This window comes from Ailuropoda melanoleuca, chromosome 10 (assembly GCF_002007445.2).
Source record: "Ailuropoda melanoleuca isolate Jingjing chromosome 10, ASM200744v2, whole genome shotgun sequence".
NCBI lineage: Eukaryota > Metazoa > Chordata > Mammalia > Carnivora > Ursidae > Ailuropoda > Ailuropoda melanoleuca.
In genome coordinates this window covers 106824380-106845996 of record NC_048227.1, presented here as the reverse complement: position 1 = coordinate 106845996, position 21617 = coordinate 106824380, and the positions used below count along the sequence as shown (strand labels likewise).

Genomic DNA, 21617 nt, shown 5'->3' with positions numbered 1-21617 from the left:
ATTTAATTTCCTTTGGATATATACCCAGAGGTAGGATTGCTGGATCATGCTAAGAACCTCCATAGTGTTTTTCATAGTGGCTGCATCAGTTTACGTTCCCAACAGTGCATGCGGCTTCCTTTCTTTCTACAAAAATGCCAACACTTGTTACTTCTTGTTTTGGTGATAGTCATTCTAACATGTATGAGGTGACATCTCATATGATTTTGATTTGCATTTCCCTGATGATTTAGTGATGTTTGAGTGTCCTTTTTTTTTTTCCTAAAGATTTTATTTATTAATTAGAGAGAGAGACAGCCAGTGAGAGAGGGAACACAAGCAGGGGGAGTGGGAGAGGAAGAAGCAGGCTCCCAGCGGAGGAGCCTGATGTGGGGCTCGATCCCAGGACTCTGGGATCACCTTGGGCTGAAAGCAGATGCTTAACGACTGAGCCACCCAGGTGCCCCTGAGCATCCTTTTTTTTTTTTTTAATTCAAGTATAATTAATACACAGTGTTGTGTTAGTGTCAGGTGTACAGTACAGTGATTGAACAATTCTATACGTTTCTCAGTGCTCATCACCATAAGTGTTCTCTTACTCCCCTTAATTCCCCACCCTCCCCCACCCCCAGACCACGAGTTTGTTCTCTGTACTTAGGAGTCTGTTTTTTTGTTTGTCTTTTTTTTTCTTTGTTTGTTACTTAAATTCCACATATGACTGAAATCCTATGGTATTTGTCTTTCTCTGAACCTCTTTTCATGTATCTGACTATCAATTTTAAATGTTCTTTGGAAAAATATATTCAGGTCCTTTACTCATTTTTTAATTGGATTGTTTATTTTTTTTTGCTTTTCAGTTATATGAATTCCTTACATATTTTGGATATTAATACCTTATCAACTAGTTGGTAAATATTTTCCCTTTTTCCATAGGTTGTCTTTTTATCTTGCTGATTGCTTCTTTTGATATGCAGAAGCTTTTTGGTTTGACGGAGTCCCGCTTGTTTATTTTTGCTTTTGTTGCTTGTGCTGTTAGTGTACTATCCAAAAAAAATCATTGCCAGGACCAATGTCAAGGAGCTTTTTCCATATGTTTTCTTCTAGGAGTTTCATGGTTTCAGGTCTTAACTCTTTTTTGTTTGTTTTTTAATTTAATTTTATTATATTATGTTAATCACCATACAGTACATCCCCAGATTCCGATGTAAAGTTTGATGCTTCCATTAGTTGCGTATAACACCCAGTGCACCATGCAATACGTGCCCTCCTTACTACCCATCACCAGTCTATCCCATTCCCCCACCCCCTCCCCTCTGAAGTCTTCAGTTTGTTTCTCATAGTCCATAGTCTCTCATGTTTCATTCCCCCTTCTGATTACCCCCCTTTTCTTTATCCCTTTCTTCCCCTACCGATCCTCCTAGTTCTTATGTTCCATAGATGAGAGAAATCATATGATAATTGTCTTTCTCTGCTTGACTTATTTCACTTAGCATTATCTCCTCCAGTGCCGTCCATGTTGCAGCAAATGTTGAGAATTCGTTCTTTCTGATAGCTGAGTAATATTCCATTGTATATATGGACCACAGCTTCTTAATCCAGTCATCTGTTGAAGGGCATCTCGGCTCCTTCCATGATTTGGCTATTGTGGACAATGCAGCTATGAACATTGGGGTGCATATGGCCCTTCTCTTTACTACGTCTGTATCTTTGGGGTAAACACCCAGTAGTGCAATGGCTGGGTCATAGGGTAGTTCAATTTTTAACTTTTTAAGGGACCTCCACACTGTTTTCCAGAGTGGCTGTACCAACTTGCATTCCCACCAACAATGTAGGAGGGATCCCCTTTCTCCACATCCTCTCCAACAATTGTTGTTTCTTGCCTTGTCTATCTTTGCCATTCTAACTGGCGTAAGGTGGTATCTCAGTGTGGTTTTGATTTGAATTTCCCTGATGGCTAATGATTTTGAACATTTTTTCATGTGTCTGTTAGCCATTTGTATGTCTTCATTGAAAGTGTCTGTTCATATCTTCTGCCCATTTTATGATTTATTTGTTTCTCGTGTATTGAGTTTGAGAAGTTCTTTGTCTTAACTCTTTAATCCATTTTGAGTTAATTTTTGTTAGTGGTGTAAAGTGAGGGTCTAGTTTTATTCTTCTCTCTGTGGTTCTTCAGTTTTCCCAGCACTGTTTATTGAAGAGACTGTCTTGTCATTGGGTCTTAATATAAGGCTCCCTTGTCAATTATTCACTGACTCTATATGTGAGTATTTATTTCCGGGCTCTCAATTCTGTTCCATTGGTCTGTGTATCTGTTTTAATGCCAGTACCATACTGTTTTGATTACTGTAGCTTTGCAGTAAAGTTTGAAATCAGTCACTGTTGTACTTTCTCAGGATTCCCTTATCCTTGTCGGGGTCTTTTGTGGGTTCACATGAATTTTAGGATTGTTTTTCTGTTTCTATGAAAAATAATAAGGCATTTGTTCTTAATTTCATCCCTGTTTTTCCTCCTTGATTGAAAATAGTGCTATCATTGGCTGTGGGCTTGACAAAATCCAAAGAAGCATCTTATTTCTTTGTTTTTGTTACAACTTTGGAGGCATTTTAATGATGTTGGAAACCATTTATATCTGTCATGTGATAACCTCCGTTTATTGCATAGAAAGGATTTTGCCTTTTTACGTAAAGGATCCAAAAAAGAAAGTACCTTTAGAGCCCATTAATCCCTTCCCTATTTTTGATAAATGATTAGAAGAAACTGCTATATGAAGGCTTATGTTCCCAAACTCATGTCTACCATCACATTAGGAGAAAAACTTTGATAAAAAGTGTCCCATATTATACTACGCACAAGGATGTTTTTCTGGAACTGATGCTGTATTGTAGGTGCATTGAAGGATGTCAGAATTAGGAAAGCATATTCAAAATGTAAAGAAATTCTAATTTGTCAGGAAACAATATAGACATTAAACTGTTTGGATAGAAAAAGAAACATGAAGGTCAGAGAAAGAAATAAATCCCATGTTTTGTGTTAGAAAAAGAAATAAATCCCATCTGATCTCAAGGAAGATTGGGAATTTGAGTAGGAGCAGTGGGCTACTGAGAGGAAGAGTCTTTTGATTAGACACTTTTCCAGCTTGGATGCATCTGCAATCATGCAGGACTGTGCAGTTTCCAGCAGACACATCTAGATATCTGTGAAATCATATGAAGACAAAGCCTGACTCATTGATTAATTCATCTAATGATGATGGTCCTGTGTTGGGGGTTCGCAAGACTATTTTAAAGTTTGGTGATTCGCTAGGAGGACTCCAGGACACAGCATATAGTCATACTCTCGGTTAAGATTTCTTACAGCAAAAGAGGAGGCAATGCAAAATCGGCAAAGGGAAAGGCACATGAGGCAAAGACCAGGGGAACCTGGCGCATACATCCGGTAGTCCTCTCTCAGTGAAGCCACACAGGAAGCCCTTAATTCCTCCAGCAACAATTGTGACAACACGTGTGAAGTGCAGTCTACTAGGAAAACTCATTAGAGACTTCATATTCCGTGCTTTTACTGCGGCTGGTTACATAGGCACCCTCTGCCTGTCACTGTCCCAAACTGCAGACTTCTAGAAGGAAAGCAGGCGTTTGGCATAAACCACACTGTCTGCACAAGCGGCCTAGCACAGGGGCCCACTGGACTACTTCAAAGCTGAGTTCCCAGGTGCCAGCCAAGGGCCAGCCTTACAAGCAAGCAGCCTCTCAGAGGAGAGAGCCTCAGGCCCCTGTGGGAGGTCTTTTCTGCACGGAACCATGGCTTGTGCTACATGGACAGTGGTGGAAGATCAGTTATTGCCCTCATGGAGCTTGTAGTCTCCTCGGAAAGGCTGAAGTTTAGTAAGATGACACTGACTGAGTGGAAGATGTCGCCGTGGGATTTGGAGAGTCAGAGTCGACTTACAATGAGAGCATGATGGGACAGGGCAGTGAATATAGAACTTGCTTAGTGGGCCAGGTGTTTTTAAATTGGCTGAATGTCTCACTCAGCCAAGGGAAGAGTGGGGAAGAGTCAGGGAAAACAGCAGCAAAGTCCATGGATGGGGATTGGGCTTGGCACATTTGAGGAAATGAAGGACGGAAGCATGGGGGGGGAGTGGAGTCTCAAATTAGACTTCTTTTCAGGGCTAGCACATGACTCAGGCCATTTCTGCTCCAAAGATGTTTTCCCACCTTCTTGTCATAGTCTCAGATTGAGCATTCAGGTTTTTAAATTTATAATTTGAGTTAAAATGTGTAATACAGTTCCCAGTTGGGAGGTGACACTAGTTGGTGGTGATCCCGTTAAAGAATACTAAGATCAGACAGGAGAAGGGGTCAGAAGGAAGGGCAGTTTGGCTTTAAGAGGTGAGTGTTTTAGGCTTGTATCTTTGTTCCCACCTTAATTTTTGGTTCTGTGGCCAGTAGAAAACTAAGCCAATAACTTGTCTCTGCTCATTTTCCTTTTTAGAGTCTGAGGATTATAATTTATTTTCAGGCACACCTTGTTTTATTGTCCTTCACTTCATTGCATTTCACAGATAATGCATTTGTTTGTTTTACAAATTGAAGGTTTGGGCAACCCCGCATCAAGCAAGTTTTACTGGCACCATTTTTCCAACAGCATTTGCTCACTTTGTGTCCCTGTGTCACATTTTGGTAATTCTTGGAGTATTTCAAACTTTTTTTTTTATTAATAAATTATGGTGGCCTGTGATGTTACTATTGTAATTGTTTTGGGGGATCATGATCTGTGCCCATATGAAATGGCAAACTTACTTGATACATGTGTGTTTTCTGACTGCTTCACTGACCAGCCATTGCCTTTCTCTTTCCCTGTCTTTGGGCCTCCCTGTTCCCTGAGACATAGCAATACTGAAATCAGGCCAATTAATAATCCTACAATGGCCTCTAAGTGCTCAAGTGAAAGATAGAGCCACGTGTCTCTCACTTGAAATCAAAAAAGGTAGAAATGATTAAGCTTCCTGAGGAAAGCATGTTGAAAGCCAAGACGGGTCAAAAGCTAGGCCCTTTGCACCAGTTAGCCAAGTTATGAAATCAATAGAAAAGTTCTTGAATGAAATTAAAAGTGCTACACCAGTAAACATGCAAATGATAAGAAGGTGAAACAGCCTTATTGCTGAAACGGAGAAAAGTTCTAGTAGTCTGTATAGATCCAGTTAGTCACAGCATTCCCTTAGGCCAAAGCCAGTCCAGAGCAAGGCCTTAATTCTCTTCACTTCTGTGAAGGCTGAGAGAGGTGAGGAAGCTGCAGGGGAAGAGTCTGAAACTGGCAGAGGTGGGTTCTGGAGGTTTAAGGACAGAAGCCATCTTCCTAACATCAGAGCAGCAGGGGCTGACGTAGAATCTGCAGGCACGTTCTCCAGAAGACCTAGCTGGGGTGATTAATGAAGGTGGCTTCATTAAGCAACAGACTTTCAGTGTAAATGAAACAGCCTGAAAGAAGAAGCCATCTTGGATTGTCAGAGCTGAGGGAAGTCAGTGCCTGGCTTCAAAGCTTCAAAGGGAACGCGGGCTCTCTTGTTAGGGGCTGATGAAGCTGGTGATTTTAAGTTGAAGTGCTGTTCCCAAATCATAGTGTGGTGGTATTGTTGAACGTGACGGTCAGGAAAGAATTCTTGAGACGTTTTACAGTGCAAATGAGTAAGTTTATTTGAGTAGCAGGAGGACAGGCCCCGTGGGCAGAAAGAGCTGCGCTTCTGCTGTAGGAAGCTGGTGGTTATGTGCTTAGTGCTCAAGGGGGCGGGGATGTGCAGGGAGCAGTAGCTCATTAATGTTTTCTTGAATTTCTACTTATAAAACTTCTTTCATAAGATTTCTCTGGTATTTATCATTCATTTCAATATTAACTATTGGTGAGATTTACAGGCAGTCATGAGACCCTTAAAGAATGTAGCAACCAGTGGGTTGCTTGTAGGAACTGTGCAGGCTACAGGTCAGCCTTCTAGGGTATAGGTGGACATTTTTCTGCTTTTTTTCCCCTCATCAATGTGGCCCTTCAGAATTGTACTAAATCTACTTTGCCTGTGTTCTGTAAAGGGAAAAGCAAAACCCGGATGACAACACATCTGTTTACAACATGGTTTACTAAGTATTTTAAGCCCACTGGTGAGACCTCCTGCTCACAGAAAAAAGATTTTTTAAAAAAATATTACTTCTCATTGATAATGTAGCTGGTCACCCAAGGGCTCTGCTGGAGATGTATCACAAGATTACTGCTGCTTACGTGCCGCTAACACAGCATCCATTCCGCAGCCCATGGGTCAAGGAGTGATTTTGACTTTCAAGTCTTACGATTTAAGAAATACATTCCCTGGGGCGCCTGGGTGGCACAGCGGTTAAGCGTCTGCCTTCGGCTCAGGGCGTGATCCCGGCGTTGTGGGATCGAGCCCCCACGTCAGGCTCCTCAGCTATGAGCCTGCTTCTTCCTCTCCCACTCCCCCTGCTTGTTCCCTCTCTCGCTGGCTGTCTCTATCTCTAATAAATAAATAAAAAATCTTTAAAAAAAAAAAAAAAAAAAGAAATACATTCCCTAAGGCTACAGCTGCCATGGATAGTGTGATTCCTCTGATGGATGTGGGTAAAGTAAATTGAAAACTTTATGTAAAGGATTCACCATTCTAGGTGCCATTAAGAATATTTGTGATTCACGAGAAGAGGCCAAAATACCAACATTAATGGGAGTTTGGAAGAAGTAGATTCAAACCCTCTTGGATGACTTTGAGAGGCTCAAGACTTCAGTGGAGGAAGTGACCACAGATGTGGTGGAAACAGGAAGAAAACTAGGATTAGAAGAGAAGCCTGAAGATGGGGGTGAACTGCTGCGATGTCATAATAAAACTTTAATGGATGAGGAATTGCTTCTTATGAATGAGCAAAGAATGGGGTTTCTGAAGACTAAATCTGTTCTGGTGAAGATGCTGTGAAGATTGTTGAAATGACGCAACAACTTACTTAGAATATGATATCAACTTGGTTAATAGAGCACCAGGAGGGTTCGAGAGGATTGGCTCGAGTTTTGAAAGAAGTCCTTCTGTGGGTAGGTTGTTATTTATTATACAGAACTGTGTACTGTGGAAAATCATCTATGAAAGGAAGAGTCAGTCAGTGCAGCAAACTTCATTGTCTTATTTTTTTAAAAATGACACAACTGCCCTAGCCTTCAGCAGCCATTCTGATCAGTCAGTAGCCATCAACGTCGAGGCAAGAGGACCCTCCGCCAGGAAAAAGATTGACTCGCTGAAAGCCCAGATAATGGTTAGCATTTTTTAGCAATAAAGCATTTTTAAATTAAGGCACATACCTTGTGTTTTTAGACATAATGCTAATTGCACTCTTAACAGCCTGCAGTATCGTGTAACGTAACTGTAGGTTATGTAAAGTGTAAACATAACTTTTACATGTACTGGGAAGTAAAAAAATTTCATTTGTTTCCCTTTATTGCGGTATTCGCTTTGTTGTGATGGTCTGGAACCAAACCCACAATATCTCCAACTTAGGCCTGTACTTACAGTTAAAGAAACAGCTCAATTTTTTTCCAAATCTGTGATTTCATAATGATACTAATTATTTTTAGTTGCTCACCTACAGGGGAATGCTACTGAACCAACTAACTGTGAAAACTGGTAAATAAAGGGAAACAAATTAAGCACTTATTCTGTCTCGTTTATGTGACTAAAAGTCGATGAAGCAAAGTTCCTCTTTGTAATATTTCAGCTAATAAATGAAGGTGGCATTACAGAATTAGGAAACCACTCTGTTCAAGCCCTAATGAATTAGTAACTGTTGGATCACAGATGCTGCTAATGTCACAAACAGAGAGACAGCCAGATGGTATAAACCTTTTGACTGAAGAACACAGTACCGCTTTAAACCTTGCCTACCCACCTCCAGATTCAACCTCAATTTGTTCAGGTTTCTAGATCTAATTTCAGTCTTTAGGAAATGCAAAGGGCAGATAAACATGGTAAACACCACCACAGGGATTCAGTCAGAAAAATACAGACTGTAGAAAAGCATAGAACAAAAGATGTGTTTTCTTTGATAATAAATTATAATGGGGAAAACAGAAGAGATGGAGGGGAACTTACAGGATAAAAGAGACCTAGGAAAATCCTACACAGCTCCAACTGCAGCATATAGAACTTCGCTGGGCCCGGTTCATTTAGCCTATTAAAAATACATTGAATAATAGAAATTCCAACGTTTGGATGTTGATAGTATTAAAACTAATGATTAATTTCTTTGTGGATGTAATACTGACACTTGAGGTTAGGATAGTTCTTGTTTTTTAGAGATAAACATTAACATATATGAATGTATTGAAATGATGTATGAAATTGTTTCAGAATTAGAGGAGAGTGGATGGGGTGGGGGGTACAAATGGGAAATGTTGGCTGTGAGTTGATTATTGTTGAAGCTGGGTGTAGAGGACATAGAGCCCATTATGTTTGTGTGGTTTTACAAAAAGTTTAAATTTATATACATGTATATGTGTATGTGTACACACACACACAGTCTCCATCGGAAAAAACTGGATGTTTGTGTTACGTTATCAGAAGCTTGTGAGCTTTCTGCTGAGTTGGGAGAAAATAGCCTTATGTTCCTAGGTTACAAAAAAGATGAAAAGCGAACGATCATTGATAGTAGTACTTTGTCGCTGATATTTTGCATTACCATGGATTGAAACACAAATGGAGCTAATCCTTTTCATTATGGTCCAGTAATAAAATATTGAAGTAGGAGATATTGCTGTGGCTTTTATCTATTTGTCTGTTTCTTGAAGAGAGTTACTCAGCATCAACATGAGCTGTTCCTTATCTGCTCCACAGGGTGTCAACTTAGTTACTAGACACACAACTGTCTTTACAAAAATACTCATCAGTCTTTATTTTGCCCTTTGTTATATGCCTTCAGCTTCAGTGCTAAATCTATCCATGACGTGTGCCACTCTGCTGTTTTTCCTTTGGTTTTATTTAGACTGTAATCCTTCATGGCGTTTTCAGTGGGCGTTGTGAAAATAATGAAATTCGTCCAACTGTCTCTAACTCCGTCTGCTCATTCAGTCGGTTGGTAGCCTGTGCATCCCTTCTGTCATCTGCGACTTTGACCTAGCCCCTGCTCCTCAGCATCCCTGCCTGATGTGGGAAAATGAAATAAATAGATGTTGCACAGATGAGAGAATGTAGCTTATTAGTAGAAATGAAGTATTTTAAAATACATTGTTTCAAAAGTACATGTTACCTTGGAATCTGTATGATTCATTGTATGGATTTTTAGTGGCAAATTTTTAATCATTGGATGCTAGTGTGTGCTAATGACAAGTCTGGTCTGACCTTACTGCTTTCATTGGTTTTATTCTAAAAAAAACTGCTAAGTTGTTTTTGTTCTTGTGTTTTGTGTTTTGTGTTTTTTTGACATAAACAAGATGTATAGGCCATGGGAAGCGATGGAAGTATTAAACCAAAGTCAGACAAAAACAAAAGACGCATGTTTCGTCATCCATGCATGTACCATTTTCCAAGAGTGTGGATGATTGTTATTATCTTATTCTGGGTTGATCCTGTATTGGCGCAAAGGTTCTTTGCAAAACTGGATGTTAATAAGAAGTAAAAGTGGATAACATGTTAGAAAAAAAGTGAGAGGGATTGCTTTTGATGGCTGAGGACACTGTGCATACATTAAATGCTGAAATAAAAATGGAAGTTTTAGGGATGCCTGGCTGGCTCAGTTGGTGGAGCAAGCAGCTCTTGATCTTGGGGTTGTGAGTTTGAGCCCCATGTTGGGTATAGAGATTACTTAAAAATTAAACCTTTTAAGAAAGGTTTCAAAAATGGAAGTTAGAAAATTTGGAGATTTAGGGGCTCCTGGGTAGCGCAGTCGCTAAGCGTCTGCCTTCTGCTCAGGGCGTGATCCCAGCGTTCCGGGATCGAGTCCCACATCGGGCTCCTCCACTGGGAGCCTGCTTCTTCCTCTTCCCACTCCCCCTGCTGTGTTCCCTCTCTCGCTGGCTGTCTCTCTGTCACATAAATAAATAAAATCTTTTAAAAAAAAAAGAAAAGAAAATTTGGAGATTTAAAGAAATGAAAGTTACAAACCTATGATTTGAGCCTCTAGACAAATTCAAGTATTGGCTTCATACGGGTAAAAATGGCATTTTGGTACTATTATTAAAAGTACCAGGCAAAAATGCTGTCTGTGGATTACCTTATTGAATTATTCTAATGACTCTGTGATAGATAATGTTACTGTTCACATTCCCATTCAGGTCTCATTCCCATACAAATAAGAAGCCAGGCTGAGAGAGATGAGGTGCTTTGCCCAGGTTCATGCCCAGGTCGGTAGGTAAGATGAGGAAACTCACTTTTGCCTGTACTTTTTATCACTAGATCAGAATGCCTCTCTACCATTCTCTTGTTGAAGAGGGTAGTGACTTTCTTGAAATATGAGTGGTAATTTGGGAAGAAAATTATACTTAGATCTTTTGAGACATTTGAGATACAAAGCTATGTGATACTCTTTGGAATTCTAAATGGAGTTTACAACCAAAATGGTGTATTTGGCATTTCATTCTCTTCTACATACTTACATCCAGGATTTAATTAAATTTTTTTAGTCTAGAAGTTTACTTAGACATCATAAGTCATTTATGACTCAATTGATCTTTAAAAATTTAGTTTTGAGTAATTTATACAATCTAAGTGTCAAGGAGTGGGGAGTTATGCTCTGCCTTCCGGAGGGCAGAGTATCTCTATACATTATTTGGAATTCTTCTGAGTGGGATATTTGTTCTTCTCTATTTATTCAGTCCTTTATTTATATAAGTATGGACTCCTGGATTATTTTAGTCCATTCAGGCTGCTATAACAAAATATCGCAGGCTGGGTGTCTTATAAAAAACAGACATTTATTTCTCATATTTCTGAGGATGGGAGGTCTAAGGTCATGGCACTTGCTTGATTGGGTGAGGGCCTTGTTTTAGGTCACAGACTGTTCGTATCCTCGCATGGCAGAAAGGGTCTAGGGATATCTAGAGGCTCTTTTATAAAGCCCTTGATAAGAGTTCCACCCTCATGATTTAAGCATTTCCCAGAGGTTCTTCCTACTAATGCCATCACTTTTGGAAATTAGGATTTTAACATCTGAATTTGGAGGGGCAGGACACAAACATTCAGACCATAGCATGGATATTGTTTTATTCTTTGGATTATAATCCAGTGCTGCTTTCTTTTGTTACTCAAATGGTTCCATGTGCAAATCATTGGGAGCTCTGTCAATCAACTTCTGTACCTTTTTGACGTACCCCATCATTTTGTGTGTTTCACACACACTTGGCATTTCCTTACTTTGTGGAAACAAGATGCTCCAAGCTCATCTTACATATTTTGTGTACTTGTCCTAGACTCAGCCATTTCTCCAAGTAGCTATGGTTCCTTTTATTGGAGGGTGGTATTAGAAACCAAAATTTGGGTGCTAGGTTTACTTGTCGGTACTGGTGTATTGTTGCTTATCGGTCCTCTCAGCTAACAGAGCGAGGAAATGTGTGTGTACTGACCTGAGCATGTACAGAGTGTACCCACCAGTATTTCAGTGTGTAGCCACCTGTGTCTGTGTTAAGCTAAATATGAGTTCATACTGACTTGTCAAGCTCTAATCCATTACCCTAAAGATTATTCTAGACTCCTTTTGCTTATCTAGAACATCCTGCTCTACCATAGAGAAGCCTCATTCCCACCATCTACTATTTAATTGTTCAGTTTCAGTATAAATGAACAGTCGTTTGAGAATTGTTAAACTCTTCCTGCTGTGAGATAACTTTATCAACCAGAGTACAGTGATTCCGCGGAGTTTCTTTCATTTTTAGTCTTATAGATTCCACTCATTTCTAAAGTTACTCGGGTCAGCACCTTATCCCCCGCCTCCCTCAGTGGGGTTGTTTTATACATTTATAATGGGTTCAGGTTCTTTTGCCATATCCTACCTTCCATTCTGTGATAGCCTGACTTTCTAAATGATTTCTTAAAATTTTACAGCATCTATGGGTTTTGAAAAATATATAATGTCACTTATTCACCATTATAGTATCATATGGAATAGTTTCACCACCCTAAAAGATGTGCTGTGCTTCACCCATTCAGTCTTTATCCCTTCCCCTTGAACACCTAGCAACCAATGATCTTTTTACTCTCTCTTGCTATAGTTTTGCCTTTTCCAGAATGTTGTATAATTACAATTACACAATATACAGCCTTTTCATACTCGCTTTTTGCACTTAGCAATATGCATTTAAGCCTAATCCATGTTTTTCATGGCTTGTTAGCTCATTTCTCTTTTTTTAAAAAAGATTTTTATTTATTTATCAGAGAGAGAGCATGCACGAGCGGGGGCGGGGAGGGCAAAGGAAGAGGGAGAAGCAGGCTCTCTGCTGAGCAGGGAGCCCAATGTGGGGCTCTATCCCAAGGACCCCGGGATCATGACCTGAGCCTAAAGCAGATGTTTAATAGACCGAGCTGCCCAGGTGCCCATCATTAGCTTATTTCTCTTCTTTGTTAATTAATATTTAATTGTATGGTTATCCCACAACTTATGAATCCACTTGCCTATTGCAGGACATTTTTGGTACTTTCAGTTTCGGATGGTAAGGAATAAAACCACTGTAAACATTGACATGCAGGCTTTTGTGTGGACATTAAGTCTTTAAGTCAGTTGAGTAAATACTTAGTAGTGTGATTTTTAAGTCGTATCGTAAGATTATAGTTAGCTTTGTTAGAAACTGCCAAACAGTCTTCCAAAGTGACTGCCATTTTGCATTCTTATTAGCAGTGAATGAGAATTTTTGGTGCTCCGTATCCTTGCCAAAATTGACAGGTTTTGGATTTTAGCCATTCTAATAGGTATGTAGTGGAGTCTTATTTTTTTTTTAACTTCAGTTCACTGATGACAGATGAATATCTTTTTGTATGCTTATTTATCATATCTGTATCTTCTTTGATGAAGTGTCTGTTCAGATCTTTGACTCACCTTTAATTGGGTTATCTTCTTGTTGAGTTTTAAGTGTTCTTTGTATATTTTAGACACAAGTCCTTTAATCTGATATGTAATATGGCAACTAGGGCTTGTGTAATTGTGCATTAAGATGAAATGAGATGACAAGGGGGATGAGCCAATTATAACTTTATATTTCTGGCCTGGGTCTCTGGGAAAATGGAGAGTACTGGTAACAGAGGGAGTAAAGCTGAGAGTTGAAATCACTTTGGGTGTAAGTGGGACAGAGATGACTCATTTAGTTTTGGGTCAAGATGGAAGGATATCCGAGGACTGGAGATCAAAAATATATTACTATTCCTGATTCAGATTTTGCTGTCATCATTATAGATTACTGAAGAGAAGGCAGAGGTAAAGAGCAAATTGGAAGTTAGGATAAGAACAGTACAGTGTTGTGTCACAGAAGTTTTAGGAAGGAATCAAATGTCAACCATGAACTGTTATGAAAGACTGAAGGACATGATTGGAGAGAATGTGAAATTTGCATTGTCTTTCTTGAAGGTCAAATCAGCTATTAGTTTACTTCAATATCCTGTGCCTTTTGTATCTGAGGACTGTAATTTACTCTGTCAGGAGAACTCTTACTTTATTCAGGCTTTTATCTTTAGCACCTTGTAGAATTTCTCAAATTGAATTTTACCTCACTGGAGCTCTTTTGCCACCTGAGCACAGACAGGATCTTATTTTTCTTTTATCTAATACAACTACATAATTATCCATATCTGTCTATCTGTAGTTTGAATTGACTGTGGAAGTACTAAATTCATTGAAAAAAATATTTGCCTTCTCATCTGTACCATTCTGTTGAAGAATCAGAGCAGTTGTGACTTTAGTCCCGAACAGAATTAATTAACACGTGTTAATTCTGTGCCTTGTCTGGTGGTGGGAGCATGAAGCCTGCTCCCTGGAGTCATAAAGCTACGCTTTCTTTTCTTCTTTTCTACCTCGGAAAGGACAATTTTCTACTTCCTTTTTTACCTGACTATCCCTAAAGATGGTAGCAATTTACTGAATAATTCACAGAGAGGATATAACAGTAAAAATAATTGCCATCACAGAGTAATAATTATTGATCTCCTCTTTGTGATTTGGAGTTGTTTAATGACTGGCATACCAACAGGAAGCGCCAATTTCAAAGCATATAATTTTATATGTTCAACATGAAAATATGTAAAAGTACTTTGTTTGAAAATCCTATGTATATTCGACAGTTGTTATTAGACTGACAAATTATTTCAGTGAAGCTGACTACATACATGTAATACCAGTGAACAAATGTCGATTGCTCTGAGCTGATTCCTAGTTATATCATTGGATTCAGTGCCCCCGAGAGAAAGGAGAATTTGTGCTGTAAACAATGAAAGATAAGAATCTATTCAGTAAACCTTGTTTTAGTACCTAAAATGTACCAGTATTATATTCTCCTGTTTGCTTCTCTGGCTAGAGTTTCACTTACCTTGCGAATTAAAGCTATGGTAACTACTTACAGGAAGATCTAAGAACTTTGTGAGGCTTACCTCCACAGCATTGGAGTGCACCATTGGCTCTGGGACAACACTGGGATTTGCTCTTGGAAAACACCTGTGTCCATGATATAATGTCTATAGTTTAAAATTGCTAAAGTGTTAACCTTTGTCTTTTTTACTGTGTTTTCATAGTGGCAAAATATACGTAACATAAAATTTGCCATTTTAACCGATTCAAGTATATTATTCAGTGGCAGTAATTATACTCACAGCATGTACTGTAACCATTACCTCTGTCTACTTCTAAAACTTGCCTTCACCCAGAACAGAATTCTGTACTTATTAAGTCATAATTCCCCATGCTCCCTAGCTTCAGCTCTTCGTAAATCCTAATCTATTCTGTCTCTATGAAGTTGCCTATTCTAGATATTTCATGTAAGTGGAATCATACAATAATCATCCTTTGTGTCTGCCTTTTTTTACTTACCATATTGTTTTCAAGGTTCCTCCATGTTGTAACACGTATCCAAACTTAAGTCCTCTTCATGGATGAATAATATTCCATTGTATGTGTATACATCTTTACATTCATTTTGTATCTTAAATCAATCTTAGCATAATGTGTCGTTTTTCTATATTTTTGATGCTTATGAAGGTGTCATCTAGGTTAATTTTATTCTCTCTAATTCTTTTACAGGTTTGACAGATGAAAAAGTGAAGGCATATCTTTCTCTTCATCCCCAGGTGTTAGACGAGTTTGTATCTGAAAGTGTTAGTGCAGAGACTGTAGAAAAATGGCTGAAGAGGAAAAACAACAAACCAGAAGGTAAGATCTCATTCAGATTGAGTGCGGATTATTTTCTAGTTTGTAGTGACAGGAAAACTGCTGGAAAGTAACATATAAAGTAGATAAAATTAGCATTTTAATTCTGTAAAAGTTTTATTCTGTTTAAAAAGATAAAATGAATTAGAATGAGGGGAAATAAATAAGATCCTTGACTCAAAAAAGCTCGCAAATAACTCTGACAAATTTATTTAGACCCGACCATATTGAAAAATGCAGAGATCAATATTAGACTTGATTTTATTTAATGATTGTTATTAATGATTATATAAATGTTCTTTATATTGAAAAAATATATTTATATTATTACATTTTGCAAAAAGAAGTCTTTAAGCAATTTTTCTATGGATGCAGTAGGAAAAGAACTCTTGACTTTGCATTAGATGTTTTGTTCACACTCATGAACTTAAGATGCTATTATATTTATAAAAAAAAGAAATGTGGGCTTGAAGGGGATGAGAAGTGAAATAAATTTCCCCCCAAGTTGAATATGTATTAATGTATTGGATTTGATTGGATTTGAATATTGTAGTATAATTTCAATTTTAAATGAATTTATATTTGGCTAAATAGGACTTCTTATTTCTGTGAATATTCTTCTTATAGTAGAAATTTATGTTACATGATTTTAACTATATGAAGAACTTTTATGTTAAAAACAAAAATACATGCTATTTTTCTGGAAATTTATTTAGTGTAACAAAATGCTATAAAGTTTAAAAATGCCAGTAGTTTAAAAATGATCACTATTAAAACATTATGCTGTTAGAACTGTGGTACTAATATGCTCCTTGGAGCTGACTTTCCTCCAGTTTTCAAAGTATCTGTGGTTTTCTGACATAATTTTTATATTAAAGAGATAAACCTTTCCAGAAGAGAGCTTTTGGCACAAAATAGATTTTAAAGTACATGTAGAGGCGCTGTGTTTAAACATCCAACTCTTGATCTCAGCTCAGGTCTTGATCTCAGAGTCGTGCATTTGAGTCCCACGTTGGGCTCTACGCGTCCACTAAAGTAAAGTACACGTGCGTGTGTGTGTGTGTATCTGGTGTGTGTGTCTGTGTGTGTGGATTGAGAGGGAAGGGTAAGGGAGAGGGAGAGAGAAATATAAATATGCCAGACAGATGTATTCTTTTCAAAACAACCATAACGTTTAATATTAAAAGCAAAGCTTGACATGGCATATCTCAGCTATGACAAACCTCAAACATTTGAAAACAATTTGAGGTGTTTGACACGTTCACAAGTATGACTGAGTTGTGCTTTAGGCACATCATACAATGTACGATGGGTAATAATGTAGCGTAAGAATAAATGATGTTTGTGAGATAGGAAACTAAGGAGAGGTCCTAGAAAATGAAAATTTTGCGTAATTTTTAGTGTTACAATGATAGTTAACTCTTAGATTTTTATAAGTATTTGAATGTGTCATTCCTTATATTTCAAATCTGTTTTCTATATTAATCAAATAATACTGTAAACTGTTGAGTACATATACTCAAGAGTTAAATGATGATTAAGAACAGCCAAGTGTCACTGAAGCAATGCTCAGTTATAACTGAAGAAAAACTTGTCATTGGGTGGAGAGGATCTTGCTGGTGGCCCCTGTGGGGGGCTGCAGACTCTTGCGGGGATCAAGAACAAAAAGAGGTTGAATGAGGTGTGACTTGGGGCTTCCCACCTAGTGGTGGGGACACAATGGAATGCAAGCAGGCACCTTGCAGTGGAAGTGCAAACGGGAGACTTTCATTCTACCACTGCGGCCTGGTGGGACCTTGCGCCCCTTCCTCCCAGGGAGTTTATCGCGAGAATGCATCTCAGGCCATCCACTTCATGTCCAGTGTGATTCCGTAGTGCAGCCTTGCCGACGGCGTGGGAGCCAGTGCAGCGCGGATCATGTGTGAATGGCATCACCCAGTTTTTGAAGTACAGAAAGCCAGCTAAATATCTTTATTTCATCTATGTAATTATGGATTAACGTAGTGATCAGCTGAAGTAATTTGTTTCTTTTCCCTTGCTCCCTCCTCAGTATTTTTAAAAATTTTATGTTCTCCTCAACTAGGCCTTATTTTCCTTCCAAATTGCTTCGTTGAAAATGTTTTGAGGAAGGACATTTTTGTGGACAGGGTTTTTAAGGAGTGCTTCCGTTTCCGTGGCGGACCCAGGAACAAAAGTGTGACAGCTAGAAGTTCTGGGAGAATAGTTTGTTGAAAATGAGTGGGACAGGCCTATGAAGATTATTTCATTTCGCGTCGGTTTAGTAAAAGAAAATGAACGAAGGAAAACTGTGGAGTAAATAACTTGCACAATGCTTTATACGCTATAAATACTCACGAAACGTTTATTTTATTTTTTAACCACTGATAAACCAGCCTCCTGTGGAAATGACCTTCACTGTGGGGGAAATCGTGTAAAGGTATATTCTGTTTAGAGAAAGATCGTGTTTGAAAATTCAGATTTTTAAAGCAAATGAATAATGGGATGATTAGTTACATTACAAAATTATGTTTGCTTTTAAAATCGCCAGCTTTCATACTGCTTGCAAGTGTTTTTTTAATGATGACTTCATGCTGTCAAAAACGCTGGTTTTTCTTCATTTAGTATTTTATTGAGCACCTACTTGCTTAGTGCACAGAGGTAAAATGCTGAAGAGATGGAGAATACACAGCCTGTTGTAGTTAAACTGTCGCAGTGTTTGCAATGCATCGATAGTGTGTGACCATAGAGCAGTTGTAATTTCCAAGGAATTTCACATATGTTGACCCTTTACATCTGATTACACCGAGTGAAGATTAGGCAGTCTTGTTCATCTGGCAGATTTTGAAACTGCGCCAACGGGAGCTGAAGGATCGCTGGAGGTCCAGCGTCTAGTTCTTGATAGTCTCCCGACAGTAGCTCTGTGAGCTGCTTGAGGGCATAGTCTGTGGGGGTCGTGGTCATGTTTGTATCCCTTACCAACCGCACGCCTGATGCCTGGTGGAGGGGTTCTGTAACGTTTTGGAGTGAACGAATCAATAAATGGAAGGAAGGTTAGATTAGCAACCTCCAGGTGAGCCTCTGTTTGTCACTACACTTGGTTTTCAGATTGTGCCTGATACTGGAACTATCCGTATGCTCTTCTAATCTCCCCACTACTCATTTCAAGCTTCTTGACGGGAGGGATTATGTAGTACATATTTTTAAATCCTTCAGGGTACCTTATCTTTTCACTCATTCAGCAGACTATGTGCGAAGCGCGGTTGAGGTGTACTGGATGAGTATGTCTGAGGAGCTCACAGTGAGACAAAAAGAAGAAGAGAGTAGTACGTTTCTCCCTCCTCCTGGTTAGTCGGACGGTGAGGTCGAGCGTAGTCCAGACCGGAGTCTCTGAGCCGGAGTGGGCTGTGGGGATCCACATCACAGTGGATCACTCCGCTTTGTGTTAAAGAGGAAGGGGGTTGGGGAAAGGTGAACCACCACATGTCTTCAGAGATGTACATTTCCGAAGTCTTTACTGTTAGTGTTTTTGGTTTAATTTTATTGCCTTTATACCACTTGCATTTTAAATGCATAAAGTTCTAGCTGTAGTTATGAGGCAGATTGCCTTTTGAAGGTGGACCTCCGATCCTGAATTCTAAACAATTGATTTTCAAGTGATGTTTGGGAATTGGAGGTAGCATTTGTTTCTTTAATAATCTGATGTTCTCATTTAGAGAATGTATAAATATTCCCTGGAAGTATTGAGGTCTGTACACACTCACGGCCGTACTTCCATTTGGGAAAAACCTCAGGAAGAAAAAAATTATCTAGGTCATGAATTGTTCTACTAAGTTTTATATTTTATGTTGATTTTTATGCAAGTTACATTTGACAGGCCCAGCTGGTACACATCAAGACTTAGATTACTAAAGTATTTAACATCTATACAAGTATCAAGGTATAAATATAAAATTAATAAATAAATATTAGGAGGTGATGAATCTTGTGGTAACATTCTAAGACGGACTATAGTTTTGCATCCCTAATGACATTTCAGTACTTCAGTTATGTTCAGGAAGAGTCACAAATCACCTTGACTATGAGCAATGTCCCCTTTCGGCTTCTAATGTAAAAAACTATTAGTTGACAATGCTGGTGATATAGGAACGGGTGCATAAAGGAGTGAGAACATTGGAAGTCAGTATGACTATATTTGGCATCTTCTGGTATTAGAATATTTAAAATGGATTTTTTTTCAAAATGCCCAAAATGTAACTGTGATACTCATATTCTAAAGGGAAGCTGTTTGGTATTCAAGGGTGATTGATTGAACCCAGATCATTTAAAAATTATGAGTAGCAGTGTAGTCTTTTATGTCTAATGATTTCTATTATTATTGTGTTTATATGTCTAAAATATTAAATAGCAGATCATATCACTATCAGCGTACTTTAAAATGCCAGATAATGAATAATGAAACTAATGGTGCTACAGCCTTAAATATTTTCAACAAATACATGAATTATTTTTTTTACTCAAAGGATGTAGTTACTACGTATTTTTCACCTCTCCATGATTATAGAAATGGAACAATTTTCATTCATATAAAACTACTAAATATTTCATACCTAGAATTAGTGAGATTTAAATCATGCCCCCTAAACCTACTGTATGTAGCCTGAAATGCAGATTAAATAGCATTTGTCTGCTTCGTATATGACAGATGGTTTTTGTGCTTGTATTTATAATGTGGTGAGATTTTAAATAATGGGGCATGAATTATTTTGCTAAAGCATGCAGTGTTAGAAGATTTTAGTAAGTAGGACGCTAATATAATAATAATAATAATAATAATAATAATAAAATAATAATCATGAATAAGCAAAAACCCCATATCATTGAAATGGTTTACTGGAACTTCATTTTGGGCACTTTCTTTTTCTTGAAATTGCTTTGTCTCAAATATGGAAATTACATTTTCACATAGAAATTTCATATCTCTCTCTTTCTTTTCTTTCATTTTTTTGTTTTGTTTTTTGGCTTTGGTTTTTTTGATGTTTTTGGAATGGAAACAAAATGTGTTGAATGCCTTGTTTGAATTATAAATAAACGTTAAGTTCACAATGCGGTAACTGGAAGGGAAATAAAGTTTATTTGCAAAGAGTTACTTGATGTATTCTGTTAATTCTGTTAATTGTTCATATTATTGTGAAGATGTATCATAATATATTCTTTCTTGAGAGTGTTTGGGCTCTGTAGCAATCTAATCAAGTTGGTTGGGATTTTGATAACTTTAAAGATTAATTCAGATATAACAAATGTTGTTAGTGATTATGAAACTAATCCAAAGAATTTTAATAGCTTTGTTACAAGCTAGATTGATGTCTGAAGCAGTTTTTGTAGTATCTATAAATTTCCTATCAGTGGTAGCTATTATTTGTACGTTCAACGTCATAACTACATTTCCTAGTAAAATTTTTGTTTATAAGGGATTCTAATGAATGAAAATGTTATGAGCTAATGGATTTTTAAAAATACTTTGTTTTCATTGGTGTTTCTTTTTATACAAGTTGTATTTTCTAATTGCACATGTAGTAGAAAAAGATGTTTAAAATCATCGAATCTGTTTAATAGAATTCTTTTCAGCATTAAAAATTTTGTTTCAGTTAACACAGATTTTAAAACTAAAAATGAAAACCTGTAAGATAAGTGGTATAACCATTTCTGTTTTTTTTTTAAATCTACTTCATAAAAGCTTCTGAAGGTTTAACAGTGATCCCGATTATTTGATTAAAGATTGAATAATAATTTCTAGGAACATCCAGTTGAGTGGCCAAGTTGTAGCTGGAATATGAGCAGATACTACTCATTTCTCCAGCTAGTCATTCAGTATGCTGATGAACAAATAAATCTTGAGTCCCCCTACTCCGGGAATATAATTGGAGAACAAGGAGTATAAACTTGTTCCCTTGAAGTTCACTTTCTGACAGGAGAAGACAGATAATAAACACATTATCAAGGAATAAGGTTATTTCAGGATTTGTTGCTGGTATATTTGAAAACATCTACCATAGCATAGCAAACAGAAATTTTAGTAGAATTAAATTGGCTTGAGATTTTAAGATTCACATTGGGGCCTGTGTATTAAGCACATACGTCCTCTATTTGCTGTGTCCTGGGCTCCTTGTGAGTCACAGGAGCTGTATTTCTTGTGTTTACTGCCCTCGAGGGATTTATAATCTTCTGATGTGGAAAGAAGGTGAGAAGTGAGAGTACAGCAAGCGA

At 37.9% G+C, this 21617-nt stretch overlaps 1 protein-coding gene across 1 annotated transcript in view; it reads left to right on the top strand.

Moving 5' to 3' along the window:
* The window catches only part of PDE10A (phosphodiesterase 10A), a 301507-nt gene that overhangs the window by 104384 nt on the left and 175506 nt on the right, over nucleotides 1–21617 (top strand). The window contains exon 2 of the mRNA XM_034670799.1: nucleotides 15228–15356. Coding sequence (XP_034526690.1) covers nucleotides 15228–15356 — 129 coding nt within the window. The remainder of the gene's footprint in view (nucleotides 1–15227; nucleotides 15357–21617) is intronic.